General features: G+C 44.6%; 1 protein-coding gene across 6 annotated transcripts in view; it reads right to left on the bottom strand.

The window, feature by feature from the left end:
* FHOD3 (formin homology 2 domain containing 3) overlaps positions 1 to 16,579 on the bottom strand; it is a 1,524,242-nt gene that overhangs the window by 378,808 nt on the left and 1,128,855 nt on the right. For all 6 annotated transcript variants that reach the window (XM_069620636.1, XM_069620637.1, XM_069620638.1 and 3 more), the window contains exons 9-10: positions 6,403 to 6,546; positions 3,777 to 4,015 (exon numbers count right to left, since the gene is read on the bottom strand). In XM_069620636.1, coding sequence (XP_069476737.1) covers positions 3,777 to 4,015; positions 6,403 to 6,546 — 383 coding nt within the window. The remainder of the gene's footprint in view (positions 1 to 3,776; positions 4,016 to 6,402; positions 6,547 to 16,579) is intronic.

Below are 16,579 nucleotides of genomic sequence, written 5' to 3'. Positions count from 1 at the left end.
TACTTGTTGGGTAACCTGTGATGGGTGGGCTGTGTGGTCTGACAACTGAGGCTAGACCAGGAAAACCTAGCTGGTGAATAAGCTGTAAAGAACTATGAAAAAATTGGTGAAGTAATCCAGAAGGTGGGTCAAACAGACCTGTTGTATTCTTTTTGAGCATTGAGCTGACAAAACCAGCGTGAATATTATACCGCAGTCTTGGGGAAGGGAGTCCCAAGACCTCCTTGTCGAATACATTGTGCTACCTTAGAACTTGGGGACCCCAGGTCTCCTTTTCATGTGAACAAGGGGACAACCTTTTATCCATAAAGTTGTTAAATCTGCCGCTCTATATAGGAGTTTTATTTGAATAGTGTGAATGTTATCAATTTCTAAGAACTCTGGTTTTTGCAGGTAAGTTACAGTGAGATTGTATTTTGTTGCACAGGATCACACACTTTACTTGATCAAAGAAGCCAGGATTTTACCACAATCTGCAATTTAGGCACTTTGGCCACATACTTTCCAATATTTATTTGGAATAAATATTTAAGTTTTGTCTTTCAATAATGCTGCCTTATATGGTGATTTGAAAAATAAGCAAATCACATAGTAAAACAACCTGACAACATTCCGATCCGTATAGAGCAATGCTAAGGCATATAGAACATAATTGTAGCTTTATTTTCCAAATCCTGAACATTGGACTGTACATAAAAAGGCACACTTTTTTGCATGTCAATCTAGGGGACATCATGAATATAAATTGATCTATAAAGAGGTGCTTTGTTGTTTTACTCACTTTAAGAGCCTTGAAAAAAGACACAGATTAGGCAGGTTTCTGGAGCTGTGTGAGTCTTTCAGTTGGAAATGTTTATTTTATTTTTACATTTTTTTAAAAACCCAAACTCAGGGGTATCATAGCGTTAGTACAGGGTAATGGTGGGAAGGCAGGTACAATAATACATGAGCACATAGAAAATCCTATACATACTTGTCAAACAACCATCTTTTGGTACGTTTTTTTAAAGGTAGTGAAGGTTTGCTCATTGCAGATATGGGGAGGAAGAGTATTCCATAGGGTAGAAGCGGTGACACTGAAGCTGACTCCTACAGCTCGTTTTTCTTAAAGCGTGGGGTTAACAGTGAGATACTAGAGTTGTATCTAAGCAATCGTGTGGGAGTCTTAACAGAGATGTGTGAAGGAGAGTGTTTTTAATTCTACCCGGGCTCTGATGGGCAGCAAATGGGCTTCATGTCTAGCTGCAGAGATATCACCAGATCGATTGAGGCCAAGAGAAGCCTGCAGGGCTTTGTTCTGGAGTAGCTGTAGTTTCAGGACGTTAGATGTGGAGGTGTTCATGAGCAAGACTTTGCAATAATCGAGTTTGGAGAGGATTAATGCTCGTGCTAGAGTGATGCAGTTGCTCGGTGAGAGGAACTGCCTGCACAATAATATGAGTCTAGCTGTGTAGGCATTGGATGAGGCAAGAGCATTAACGTGTCTGTTCATGTTTAGGTCGGCTTTGAGGTAGACCCCTAAGGTTTTAATCTGTTTTGAGACTGGGATGGGTGTGCCGTCAATGTGGAAGGATGAGAAGGCAGGGTCCAAGTGCCTGAGCCTATGGGGAGGTCCAATGATGAGGAGCTCTGTTTTCTCATCCTTCAGACATAGGTTGTGAAAGGCCATCCAGTTTTGGATGGTGCTGTACATTTCATTGATTTTAAGGGAGTCACTATCATGGTTACCTGAGAGCGGGATGAGGATCTGGGTGTCGTCCGCAAAATTGGTGTAAATTATATAATTAGCGTTTAGCTGATCAAAGAGGGGCTTTGTGTAGGTGTTGTAGAGGGTAGGCAAGGGCCTTGTGGGACGCCTAGTGGTGCTGCGATGGCATCAGCTGCTGAGTCTCCTATGAACTCTCGAGTGGTGCGACCGCTAAGGAAGGATTTGATGCAAGCAATAGTTTCCGATGAGAAGTGGAAGTGTTGTTGGAGATGTTGGCAAAGGATGTTATGGTCGACCAACTCAAAGGCCGCGGAGAGATCGAGACAGGAGTGTAATACTGAGAAGCTGAGTAAGGTAAGTGTGGGGACAGAGGAGGTGCTTTGTCTGCCCAAAAAGGTTTCTGACTGCACCCTGCACTAACCCACTCAAATGTTATATTCCAACAGAAAAATATGCACACCAAATAAGACGCCCGCACATGGCAACTGATGACCCCTAACAACAGACATCAATCTTCAGAAAACTACACCTCTACAACCAACTTAAATACCACACTCCAAGCCAATGTATCCTAGCACCACGGGGCACAGAGGGCTGCCTTTCAGACACAAATCACTCTATTGAATTGTCACAGAACACCTAGAAACTGACCCTCAAACAGAGGGCAGGGTACTTGTGGTCAGCACGGACCAAAACAAAACTAAAACTATCTTGCATGTTCTCTTCTTCCCCTACTAACCACACCCCTCCCACTCTTTCAAGTCCACCAGAGAACCTGGAGGCCATGCAACATAACACAACATGTACCTGCACATCTGCTAAGTCATGGGTTTCATCCTTTTTGACAGAAACTAAGTGGGTTTTGGGGGTATGGGCAGCAGATGAAAGAGGGCAGTATTTTGCCCATACATGTCTTTAAAGTCTTTTTTGTGTCAAAGAAAATGTATAAACAGTGCACTCCCAAATTCTCTCACTTAAAGTATGTAAATGAAGAGGTTAATGCTGTTTGGGCGCAAGCACTAACCCACTCACCCATCCACTAACGTGTCCTGACACGTAGGCAGAAAAACAATATAGTACAATAGGTCTCCAACTTTGCTGGAGTCTCCACAAAGTTGGAGACCTATTGTATTAGGAAGTCTTTGCCTCCCAGCACACCTGTGACATATACTCAGTGCCCTTTTCACACTACAACTCCTTTTTTCAGAATGTTTCATCATTGCAAGACCTTCAGGAATGGGAGGCCGCAACAGCCATGCAAGTTCTACAAGCAACTACAAGCCCCCCTGCACCAAGCCGGGTCTCCGATGGCCTAATTCTTCTTGTGATATGTTATGCCTGTGATACACATTCCACAGCCCTCCAAGCGGCTTAATTAAGAAAAACACGTTTGCAGTACTTCTCGGAAATTCTCTCTCCAATAAGGATAAGCAAGGCCAGCAATGCACAAATTGCTTCCAAACACACCAAATTCCCTGAAAAGCATGATACACAACAGGTCGCTTGAACGTCATTCTGTCACAGATTAATAAAGCATGTTCTATAATTGCACAGTTTGCTACTAATTCCAGCAAACATTTCTGCCAAATTCTGCATTTGTTTTTGTGGAAACGCCACAAATTTGAAAAAGCTAAGACCTTTCCAAATTATATAGAAATTTCTGTAACAGAACGAGAAGTGAGGAGGATGTACCCAGTACCAAATGAATCTGGGGTTGGCAAAGATCGCCAGTCTGCATCCAAACCAGATGTCTGCAATTTGTGAGATTGATGGATCTTTTCAAAATTAATTGTGAGACATCTTCTTTTACATATATAGAAGTTTCTGCCCTGATATTGTAAGTGCATTAAATTACATTGTACTAAAATGTAGTGTATGTCCCGTTGATACCTGTTTTCTTGGCACAACAGATTGGAAGCATAACAAATAATTGGCACAACAGATTGGAAGCATAACAAATAATTACTGATGATCATGATACATTGTTCAAGAAAAGAAACAACAACTGACAAGTACTTGAATTTTGGTAAGGATGTGGCGACCTCCTACATTTTGAGCCAGCACTTACTTTTCACTAAGGTCGTCTATGCGCTGCCCGCTGCTAGAAAGGAAGTTGGATCCAGGAAGGCTGCAGGGACTTGCTGGGGCAGATAAAGTGCTTTTAACATTCTGGACCGAGTGCCTCCGACTCCTCCGGCGTTCCAGTCCCCGTCGGTCATGTGAACCGAGACTGGCCCTCCTTCTGTCCTTACGTCCATTGGGTGGCGGGTCAGCGTTCTCGTCTCCATCCTCATGCCTCAGGGTCTTCTGCAGAGAGGAACAGAGATTCTTTAGGCAAATGACTTAGGATGTCAGCAGCCAAGTTGCTCGGCCCATTATCCACCCCTGTGATACCCAACTACCATTGCCCCAGGGCTGCATACTCATATATAGCTATTAACACAGACATGTATTTAAAGTCTATCTTTTGCTGCCCCTTTTACTATTTCCACCTCCTTCCCCACCACCAGCTGCTTTCATGTAAGTATGATATCATGATTGGATAAGGACTGCAAAGTACCCAGCAATAGGACCACCCCAGCCATCAATATGCCCTTTGTACATTATCCATTCATGAAACACTATTCATTTTCAATAAATCATACACACGAATACAAATGTCCTGCTGGCTGACATGGGGCTCACGCCTGAAGGAAAGTGTGAAAATGACATTTGTCAATAGAACACGGTTTGAAGGAGCTGCCAAATATATGCTTTTGTGGGGAGCGGCAAGTTGCTTGGGAACTGCTATTGGGAAGGATATATGATTGAATGCTGATCTGGTTTTGCTACATGCGTCTGACTGGGGATTTTGCAAAACATAAATATATATATTTATGAAAAATAGGGCAATACAAATGCGTGTTTAATGGTTAAATTATTGTCAATTGAGGTGATTCACATTTATTTGGGCACCCCATGTGTAGGGATGTCCTACTGTATGCTCAGGGCAGGTCCTGCAGAGCGTATCTGCTTATTGGTCCTATTGCACATGCAGAACACTGTTATCCTCTCAGCATCTTAAATCTGTACAGTGATTATGAACGCTTTTCAAAGTTGGTCAGAGCTTTTCATGCAGCAAATCACAACACTACGGTTGTGGGAATGGAAAAAACAACACCTTGTGAATGGGCTCAACTATGCTGAAGCAACTCGATTACGCTCATTATGAAAATGGCAAGGCAGTAACAAAAGTGGCAGTAATCGAATTACCACTACTTTTACAGCACCGCCATACTACGTGTTTAGTGGTAATGTGGAGCAGATACTGCTAACACTCGGCTGGTGGTACGCATGTCTTGCACGTTAGTGTAATTGTAATTGGTTATTTATAACGCGCTTCGTACCCAGAGGTTCCTAAGCATAGACCCGGGGATCGTCCCTGTGTTGCACTGCGTGGTCTTGCTTCCAAGGCGAGCGAGTTGCCCCTGAACTACCCTCCCGTGCCAAAAACTGGAATAATTGCTGCATCGCAATTACTCAAAATCCCCATGAATTCCTATAGACGCCAAATATGACGATTAACACAGACATTCTGCTCTGTAATCAGGCACATTTTGCACGATTATAAGTGTCAGTGTTACTATGTGTTAGTAAAAATACCGTCAAATTCATGTCTCCCGTCTGACTATTGCAGCAACCAGGTAAAGCCCAGCGGCATTTAGCGAAGTTGAATGTGAGTGGGCCAGGCTGGCTTCAATGATGTGATGGGATTTATTTTCATAGGCATTTTGGGTTACAGAAGAATATGATTAGATTTCATTATTTTACCTCTCAACAGACACCGCCATGAAAAAAAAACAACTATAGATTTTCTAGGAGGGGAACCGAAGGTTGTTGGCATTCGTAGGAATTTCCTTTTAACGCTTCAGCCTTGCAAACCGATAAGTGGCTCCATTCCAATCACTTGGCCATAACTAGTTGGGAGAGTATTGTGGTCATCCTTATTTCTTAACTTTGCCAGGCATCTACGCAAGGGGGGGGCTGGGCAAAGATGAAAAGTATTCTCTTAGAGTCTTCATTCTGAATCAAATAAAATCCATGCAGCAAAGCAGGAAATGGAGGTGGGCTGAAAGCTCTGCTTCTCAACCAATCAGAATGGCCTAAGCTTTCAAGCCACCCAATGCAGGCAAAAAGCAGGGTAGTTCAGACCAATCAGATTAGGTGAAAATGCTCAATCGCTACATTGGAATCTCCGATTAGCCTGAACATTCCAACCTCTGCCATTGGATGAAACACAAGGCAGGCAGTCCAATCCTAGGGACAGAATGGTGACAACAATGCTGTTTATGCATCTCCAGGAGCATATGTTCTGGGGCAGACTCTCCTGTTACATTGGTGTTCCATCCTCCCCTAACTATGGTCTATGCTGACCTCTAGAAAAATAACTTTAGTTCCAGACAAAGTGTAAATATTTTAATTTTCCATCTCGTCTCCTGCTAGCGGTCCGACGAAAAACCCCATATGAAGGACTGTGCGGAGCCACGTGGGACGCATATACGAAAAACAATTCCAGCCACCAGATGTTTTTCCTTTAAAATAAAATAAAGTAGATAACCAAGTTCTAACCCGGGTTTCATATTTTCTTTTCGTGGGCCTGCTTTGATGTCGCGGCGGGAGCTGCAAGATGCATAAAGCAGGGCATGTTGTGTTACCTCATAAATGTTAAATTGCTCAACGAGGTCCAAGTCTGTGCCTTTCTTGTTCAGGTGCCTCTGCGAAACAGCTTCGATGCCCAGCTCCTCCAGACAGTCCAGCACGTCGTAGAAGGAGTCCTGGTCCGGGAGCCCCGACAGCGTCTGGGAGTTGGAGAGGACACACAGAGAGCAGAGTTCAAATACGACCCACAGACATAAGGACGAACGTACCCCAAAAGATGAGGGCACCCGTAAACATGTAGACAGACTATATACTTGGGGAAGAAAAGGAAGCTGTCATGCATCGCTCGAGGAACAGCTGCATATTCATTTTGCATAGATGCGGGGAGCCTAGCGACTCGGATAGAGATGTCTGAATATTATATGTGTAGATCACACAAAGAGCTGCCTACAACATATCCTTTGTTCAATTCAGACACTTTGAACGCTTTCATTGAACGTGTGTTGAATTCCCACAAACAGCCTAATTCATGGAACTTTTGGCACTGGTGCAAAGTCATTTCGCACTGCCAACAAACACCCTGATCCACAGAGCGGTGCAAAGTGTATTTTTGCGTAGCAAAGCCACTTTGCACTGCGAAATGAGTGCACAGTGACTCTGCACCAAGCTAAAGTTCCATGAATTACGCCCAAAGTGTCATAATGCGCTTTTCATGCACCCCATCACCTTTTCTGCATTTTGAATGCTCTGATCTGTGTGCACGCGCGCGCGCACACACACACGCACACACCCCGCCCCCGAAACTCCCAGGTTATTAAGAAAGGGTTATTAAGAAAGCTGTTTAAGTGCAACATACACCCTTTTAAACATTTTTTATTGTACTTGTTTAATTGTTTTACAATTTTTACAAGAAGTCATCTCTCTTATCATTAAAAGAAAAAAGAAAAATGCATCACTTTATCTACGCAGGAGTGGGAAAATGGGCCTGCGTAGGAATATCTAGACTATGGGCCCCTGCTTCTTAGGTTCTTCTGATTCCTCCTGCGACGTATCCCCCATACTCCCTATTGCACTGATGCCCCCAGGTCACAGGGGGACCACCGAGCGACCAACGCTCTTCCCCAGTTCAATTGTAAGAGAAAAGTTAGTCAGGCAGCATGTGAAAATAAAGAGGACAACTGCAATGTTGTTCAGCAGAAGATGGACTACTGTCTTGAGTTCCTTGATAAAAAATAATGCACACTGCATAAGGAGGGGGCGTTTTTGTAACCCTGCAGGCGATGATATATATTTTTTAAACTACAGGTCAACAGGGTTTTACAATGCATAATATCCTTGTCCAATGCACCCTCTATATTGCCCTCACCGAGGATGCCCAGGTACTGGTGGGTTTGAGAGAAACCTCATTTGGGCAACCCCCTGACTCGGCAACGACTACTGGCAGCTGCAGTCTGCCTTCATTAACTGTCTTGTGTCCTTAAGAGGGGCCTTTAACATAATTCTCTCTCCCAATGGCATTCCCCTTTTTCTTTTTTGAATACGATACCTTTTGTCCAATAAAAGTGATCATGACCTCCTGCCATGTATGGGCTGCACACCCGCCCCGCCCTCAAGGTCGGACTGGGACAAGAAATAGGCCCGGTCACCCAAAAAAAAAAGTGGCCCACCCCTCGCCTCAAAAAAGCGGGCCTGAGGCTTTACTGTGCCACCTACTCAGGCTGGGCAGAGGCCTCACAGGGCACCTTGTCAATACCACACAGACACATCCTAGGATGGCACGGTCTCCAGACTTCCCAGCCCGCCTGTTCCTTGCTCTCTCCAGACATGCCATTCTCTGCCCATACTGCACTTCTCATGTTGCCCATGCTTCGGGGGACATCTGCTGAGACTACCACATCTGGCCCGAGGCGGGCTTTCTTCTTTACAGGCCACTGCTCTGTTTACCAGTACACTCCAACACACTGGCCAGCATGCGGCCTCATCCCCAGGTTGAACCACTCATCCTGCCCGGGTGGTAATTTTCTGTGCCCACCCCAACTGGCCCGCAGTAAGCCTACCTGCTTCACCGACCATGGTGGCTTGGGCTGCTCCTGACACACGGCCCAGCGACTGCTACTACCCGGGCTTCGTTGGACACGCAGCCTAGGCTTCTGCTCTCAGCCGTTCCACCCAGCACATGTGGCCCAACTTCAAAGAGCCTTTTGACCCCCAGGGGACTGCTTGAAGCTGTGACCCCCCATTGACCACTTTATCTGTCATCTTCCTTGGTCTCCATTGCTTGTGTCGCTCCAATTGTTTCTCCAATAGTTCCCTGATCTTCCTTACCTTGGACAAAAGCAAAATAATAGAGGTGATGGCTGGAAAGTTTAGAATGAATCTTAACCTCTGGCATCACTCTGGGCAGCTCTCCAGACCATTGTTCTTCAACCTTCAATGCCATTACAGAAAGGGGAAAGACCATATGTAAGTCAGGTTTGGTCCCACCCCAAAAGGGGCAGTCCAGCCAGAACGGCTTAGTCATATCCCTTCTGCACAAAACACAAGCATCCCCAATCAACACCTTCCAGCCATCACCTGTTTTGTGTTGCTGTAGACCCCCACAGTGGGGAGGGTATGCCCAGCCATGGAGTTCTATGCATGCTTCCTGGCTCGTGGTACACACACCCTGCCTGTTGGTGCCAAGTTACCCTGGTAAACAAGCTCTTAAAAAACATACTCATACCCATCACGGAATCATCAGAATGAAAGAAATACCTATTTATACATAAAATCCTTACAAACTTGAGAACAATTAGCAATCAATGTTGCTCAATATTCCTTGATGTCATTTTATTCCAAATTTTCCTTTGGTAGACATTCTTTTGCGTCCTGCCCGGGCACTGGTCCGCTGATTGTCTTACGCTGCCTTTTGGGCTATGGGGCAACTACGAGCCTCCTGATGGCTTCCCATCCCCCTTTCTGTTGCCGTGCCGCTAATAGAGCTTTTTGGCCACCCCGTGGACCATTAAGCCAATAACATCTCGCTTTATTCGTCTATCAATCCTCTACCTCCCATGCTCTGACTGTTTTCTTCTGCGGAACCAATAGTTTTATGTTGGACTGGCCTCTATCCTGACATGACCCTGTGCCCAAACTGTTGGTTGTCCGTAACCCCACACTGGACACATGGCTTTGCTGCATCACTGTGAACCTTTGTAACATGAATTTAGTAATTCATGTTACAAAGGTCCACAGTGATGCAACAAAGCCATGGGTCCAGTCCTAGTCTACCATAGTTTTCTCCTGCCTTGCTTCTACTGAATCTTGCGTCACTGATTTGCAATTATGTGCAGCCTTTTGTGTCTTCCCTACAGCACAATGAAGCCTTTTCGTAGTAGGCAGACCTGTGCACTTAATAAAATAATCAAATCACATCAACACAGTTTAATCAGAAGAGGCAAGGCACCATCAAACAGTCAGGCAACAGTGGTGAAGTGAAAAGCTGAATTCAGGATAAACTGAAAGCATTGTACAACAAAATCGGCGAGGCTCAGATAATTGTCATTAACCAAGTCAAGCCATGAAGAGACAAGGTCTGAGAAAGCAAAGGCTCTGAGACTGGTATGCAGGAATGATTGCATAAAATATTTTCTATGCAAAGAATCAGCTAGTTGATGGAGGGCTGATTTGAGGACTGAGCGATAGCTCAGTAATAAAACTTAAAACCAAGAATACGCACTGTGGTGCTAGGGGTGGGACCGAGGCAGGAAATGGAGGATGGCTAACGATGCCGGTCGGAGCAGTCTATTCTGCAACCCACAAACATCATCTCTGTCTTGGTAGCATTACGTTTGGGGCAATGGCATCTCATGCAGTGATGGGCGGTCACCATACACTCTCTGAACTCTGAAGCAATATCGCCCAGATTCTCAGCAAGTCGAATGAGGATCTGGGTATTGCATGCACTGCGCTAGAAGCAGTTGCCAAAGTCATGGCTCAACTGAGCCTGCGGCCGGAGGAGCAGATTACAAATATATAAAGTATATTGTACACATTCATCCAAATGTACATCCATATCTAATAATGGTATTAACCAATTCTACACATTTCTAGTTTGTAACTCTTCATCAGGAAATATTATCCATATATTCTGAATACAAGGTGGGGAAAACAGACATGCAGTTCATATGTTTATCATTCATGACCTGAACTTCATTCAAGGACTAAAGCAAGCAGACCCATAAACATCATCACATGAACGGTGTAAACATGGGAAAATGAGAACACGCTAACCCTGGCCAGCAGATAAATTCTGGGTGGAGGGATCATGAACCACTGGAAAGCCCAGTTCTTCCCCCTTAACAGATGTTATTATTTCCAAGGACAATAGACATCCTGGTCACAGGAGGAGGTGAGTCATTTTCTGTCATGATTCTATCTCTGGCCTTTGAGAATTCTGCATGTCATTAAGCTAAAGAAAACGGCATTCCCGGTCCCAGCCTCTGTTCCAGAGTGGAAGTCTTACAAATACATTTTCTATGACAAACACATGCATGAAGAGAGATTAGATGAACAATGTGCATATGTAGACCATGGCCATTTCTCGAGTTCTGGATAGCAAGTGATTCAGAGGTAAACATGATTACCAATGTTTCCATTTTTGCTTGATGATCAAAAACTAAGGGTTTTTGGTTCATATGGTGGTGCTTTGTGCCACGATGTGGCCAATTCAATGCTTGAGAAAGAAAGGAAAAGAGAAGGAAAGGAAGAAAGAAAGAAAGAAAAAGAAAGAAAAAAGAAAGAAAGAAAGAAAGAAAGAAAAAAGAAAGAAAAAAGGAAGAAAAAAGAAAGAAAAGAGGAAGTGGTGCTGAAAAGCATAGTCCGTAGTTGCAGGGCAGCAGACAACAGTTGTGGAATTATATTTACTTCAGCACCGATTGTTATTTCTTCTATTTTCCGGTATACTAATTAACGAGGGCGTGTTGAACTATATGTGTACCAATCGGGAGTTCTGCTGTAGGTTGGGGTGTGCCAAGGCTTTAATGTCCGGGGTTATGCTGTTATCAGACTTTCTCCTTTGTCACATTTCTTCCCGCAGCAGTAGCCAGCGGAGAAAAGCTCAATACCAGTGCCAACAGGCCTTCGCTGGATTGGGGGCATGAAAGGTGAAGAGGCCGAGCGATAAAAAGGGGTACCCTTTTATAGAATGCCACTGGTCTTTACCCTATCAACATTGTGATTGGTGTAGACTCTCATATAGAAATCTGTCCCTCATTTTGAATTCCCAACCCCTTCCCATTCTGCCTCGTTATCTGGTATCCCTGATCCCAGTGCCATATCCTCTGGGTGTGGCTGGTAGGTATCCTACAAGCGACCTGAGTGCAGCCCTTTACATTAAAGCGACCGTCTCCCATTAGACTGGAAAAATAGGGATTTGTCACCCTTTTGCAGGGAATCGAACATAGATCCGAATTACTATATGACACAGAATTTCCCTCAGCACCTCAAACAGACCCACCAGAGCACACCGCGCCAACCTGATGTATGTTCCTACGTTCAAAAGAACTAGAGCAGGTGGGTCCAGCTTCCAACACCTCGCACCCAAACATTGGAATGCTCTGCCTACCTCATTTAAGAATGAAAAATCATACACAACCTTTCGAAAAAAACGAAAAGCCCTCCTATTCCGTTAAAAGTCACGGAATACATTTGCACAGTTATGCTTGCGGTGTAACCCTAGCAAGCTCTATCACTGCTATCTACTTGTATTTGTATTTTGTATTTATTTATTTTATATTGCGCACCTAACCCGGGGGTAACAAGGCGCAGGAACGTCAAGAGGATTGTCACATACAGAAGGATGAAGTCCAGTTTAGGTTACATTACTGGAGCATCAAAGACAATGAAAGCCGGTGAGGCATAAGTTACAAAAGAATTTACAGATACAAGATGCAGGTCATATCATGAATTGTATCTACGCAGACTAGTTGAACATCAAAGTGTACAAGTTTACAGTCATAGTAGTGTGGCACAGCAGGCAGGAGTTATATATCATGGTTCTTGAGCCAATGAATGGTCTTGGATCTGAATTGGCAGTAAGGGAGGTTCTCCCTGCAAGTGGGGGGTGGGGAATTCCAAGACTGCGCTGCTTTTACAGGGAAGCTATTTCCTCCCGACATCGTACGTTTAAATCTGGGCACATGGAGGAGATTGGAGTCAACCAGTCTAATGGGGCGGGAAGAAGCTGTTCTGGTGAATTTAGTTATAAGGTATTGAGGGGCTGCTTGGTGGAGGCATTTGTGAGTCAAAGAGACAGATTTGAGGAACATTTTGTCTTTCGTAGATAGCCAGTTGACAGATCTTCTGGTCTCGGAAATGTGGGCTTTCTTAGGGATGCTAAGGGCCGCTCTAAGGGCGTTATTCTGTAGGATTTGAATTTTGTTCGTGATATATTTGTGGCAAACTTCATATAGCGCATTGCAATAGTCCAGTTTGGACAGGATCAGAACCCTGGCAAGGGTGATACAGTTAGATGGTGAGAGGAATGGTTTGGCTGCTCTGATAAGTTTGCAAGTGTAGGATGTGGCGGACGCCATACCATTAACTTGCTTTTTGAAGGTGAGAGTAGAGTCTAAGTAGAAGCCAAGGGTTTTGACTTCCTTGGCTACAGTGATCTTGTTATTATCAATTATGAGAGAGGAGTAGTTTAGGTCTAGTTTGTTGAGGTTATGTGTGGACCCTAGAATGAGGAGTTCTGTTTTGTCATCATTCAGGCATAGACCATGTAAGGCCATCCATGCCTGGATGATGAGGTAAACTTTATTGACGAAGGCCAAATCCTTGTCATAATCCCCCATCAATGGGATGAGGATCTGGGTATCATCGGCATAATTAGTGTAGGTGATACCCAGACCGTCTATATCATCAAAAAGGGGCTTTGTGAAAATGTTGTACAGGGTCGGGGAGACACATGATCCCTGGGGCACACCACAGGTGATAGGCGATGGGTTGGCTGCTGCTAGTGGGGAGAAGACTCTCATCGTGCGGTTGTTTAGAAAGGATTGGATCCAGCCGGTTGCCTCTTGAGAGAAATGGGCTGCTTTTTGTAGGTGGTTGCATATGATCTCATGGTCAACCAGGTCGAAAGCGGCTGACAGATCAAGGAGTAGCAATAGTGCCATCTTACCCTCATCTCTCAGCTCATCTATCTGTGCCTTGAGATCTATGAGTGCGGTTTCAGTGCCATGTTGAGGCCTGAATCATGATTGTCGGACTCCAAGGAGATGGAAGTGTTCAAGGTAATGTTGGATTTGTTGATATGCTATTTTATCGGGGATTTTAAGTAAGAACGGTACTGTAGTGATGGGGCGATAGTAGGAGTAGCAGGGTCTAGATTTGTTTTTTTGAGAAGGGGATTGTTTCAAATTGTTAGGTACGGTGCCTGATGTGAATGACGCATTTATTAGTTTGGTAATAAATGGTGCAAGATCACGCGCCGCATCCTTTATCAATTGTGTGGGGCATAGGTCCCCGTGGCAATTCGAGGGTTTGAGGGTAAGAATTACATTTTCAACCTCTTTAGTAGATACTTTGTGGAAGTTAAAGTGGGGATTGGGCGGCGCAGGGGTGTGCGACCGAGTGGGGTGTGTCGTTATAGGGATCAGGATACTAGATTTAGTGGAAGCGAGAAGGGAGTATTTTTTAATACTTATCTTCGTCTTGAGAGAGGTGATTTTATTAGCTAAAGCGTTTTGAATACCCGTGCACCAATTCTTGTCCTTTAGGCATGAGTCGGGTGCTTGGATAGGTGATTCAAGCTCTTTTAGTATTGTAAAGAGCTCTCTAGTGTTGGATTTAGCTTGCGAGATTCGAGTGTTGTAGGACATTTGTTTGGCCAGGATAATTTCTTTTTTATATTGGACGGCTAATATACTCAGGTTTTTCTTATTGTTTTCTGAGGGATGTGATCTCCAGGTTTTTCACAGCGTCGCTTTTCCTGTCTGAGGGCTTTAAGGTGAGGAGAGAACCAAGTGTTGATATGCTTTCGAGGTTTGCTCTTTCTCAACTTCAGGGGAGCTATGTCATCAAGGGATGAAAGCATGATTTTATTATATAGGTCTACCATCATAAAGGGATCTGTGTGATCCGGAATGGCATTCAGAGTCGGTAAGATCAGTGGGAGCAGGTATTCAGGGGTGATATTCTTTTTATTTCTGGTCTGGACAGCTGGAGCTATACTGTCTGTTTGCACTGGTGTCACCTCTAAAGTGAATGAGATCAGGTAGTGGTCTGTCCAAGGCTGCGGAAGTATAGATGAGACCAGGACTGGGAAGGTATGCACAGCTAACCATTCCAAAGTTCTACCTTTAGTATGGGTGGGCTCTGTGATCTTCTGGGTGAATCCTAATTCCTCTAGGGTATTATTAATTAATGTGGCATTAGCATCTGAGGGGTCACTAAGACCAAGGTTAAAATCTCCTAATAAGATGCTTTGAGTGGAGTTCTTAAGGTTATTTGATAGGATGTTTGTGAGGTCTTCCTCAAATGAACCTAGAGGGCCGGGTGGTCGGTAAATGAGGTGAATGGAAATGGACTGTGTATTAGCTAAGGTAAGCTTAGCGGTTAGGGATTCGCATGATCCTGTGTTGGAGGGTGGCGAGAGTATCAATGAGAGTTTAGTTTTGGCTATAATGGCAAGGCCTCCGCCTCGAGAGGTAGTACGATCGAGTCTTAGTAGGGTGTAGTCATCTGGTATGGCTAACATGACTGCGGGGCCTGCTGCTGGATGGAGCCACGATTCAGTGATTGCTAAGAAATCAAGATCTTCATTAACTAGTAGGTCAGCAATGTCTGTTGCATGGGCTACCATAGAGCGGGTGTTTATAAGTGCGCCCTTTGTCGCAGGCTGTGCTAGTTTCAGAGGTAGTGGTGAGCTTTTGGGAGTGCCATTCTTGGCGCGGATAGGCTCACGGAAGAGTCTACTGTCCAGTTGAAGAGGATGCTGAGAGTGGTTGCTAGTAATAGCCTTACTGTGGGATGTTTTGATTAACAGGTCATAAATCCTAGGGAGTCTGGCCCGTAATTTGAGGTTCCTCTGAAGAACAGTGCAGGGGGAGGTGATCATATTGGTTAGTTTAGGGGAATTAGGGGTTGACTCAAGTGGAAGTGAGTTTAGTAGCATGGTGGGATATTGGGTGTTCACAATATAAAGTAGTGATCTAAGAAGAACAGTGTAGAGCGTTGGGAGATACATTGTCTGGGCAGGATGAATCTAGTGCAGTGGAGTTGCTGGTATTTAACATACGGTCGTGTAGCATCTAGATACAAGTTTGGCGCTGGGGCGTGAAGCACAACAATTCAATTGCATAAGTACTATCACACCTAGATTCAATTTTAGCGCTAGGGCCTGAGACACAGCAGTTCAAATGCATAAGTAAAATCACACCTAGATTCAATTTTAGCGCTGGGGCCTGAGACACAGCAGTTCAAATGCATAAGTAAAATCACACCTAGATTCAATTTTAGCTCTAGGGCCTGAGACACAGCAGTTCAAATGCATAAGTAAAATCACATCTAGATTCAATTTTAGCGCTAGAGCCTGAGACACAGCAGTTGAAATGCATAAGTAAAATCACACCTAGATTCAATTTTAGCGCTAGGGCCTGAGATACAGCTGTTCAAGTGTATATACTATAAAAACACCTGGGTGCAATGGTAGCACAAATGCACATATAAAGGCGCAGGATAAGCAGAGCAGCGCAGTGCAGCACACAGTGCCAAGTGGCAACCTTGGACCGTGGGCGGAACTAGACCTTAGAGTGCCCAACGGGTTGCCAGGTAGATTAGCACGTTGACCACCAGCATGTAGGGCTCATGGGCCCGACTAGGGCCGCGCACTGTTGCTATCAGGTCCAATACAATGATTAGAGCACATGGCAGGTGCAGGAAAGCAGAAGGAAGGACTGGATAAGGGGATATGTGTCTAGAGGGTGCAGATGGAGTAAGTTAGTCAAACATGCATTACTCACAGCCTCATAGGATGCGGGCAGGGGGTATGGCCCTGGGCTCTGGTCAGCTCAGGACAGTCTCTAGACAGTTGTATTTGTATTTTGTATTTACTTTATTTATAAAGCGCAGCCAGGCCCGGGGGCATACGGGCGCGTAAGATAGATCTGGTTAGTTACATTTGAGTGCAAAAAAAGGTTACATTGCGGTTACAGGTAGGTACATACTTAGCATTACAGATACATACAA

This window comes from Ambystoma mexicanum, chromosome 5q (genome assembly GCF_040938575.1).
Source record: "Ambystoma mexicanum isolate Mex_15411 chromosome 5q, UKY_AmexF1_1, whole genome shotgun sequence".
NCBI classification, from domain to species: Eukaryota; Metazoa; Chordata; class Amphibia; order Caudata; family Ambystomatidae; genus Ambystoma; species Ambystoma mexicanum.
Note: the sequence above shows the minus strand (reverse complement) of the source record. Positions and strands in the feature narration are given on the sequence as shown.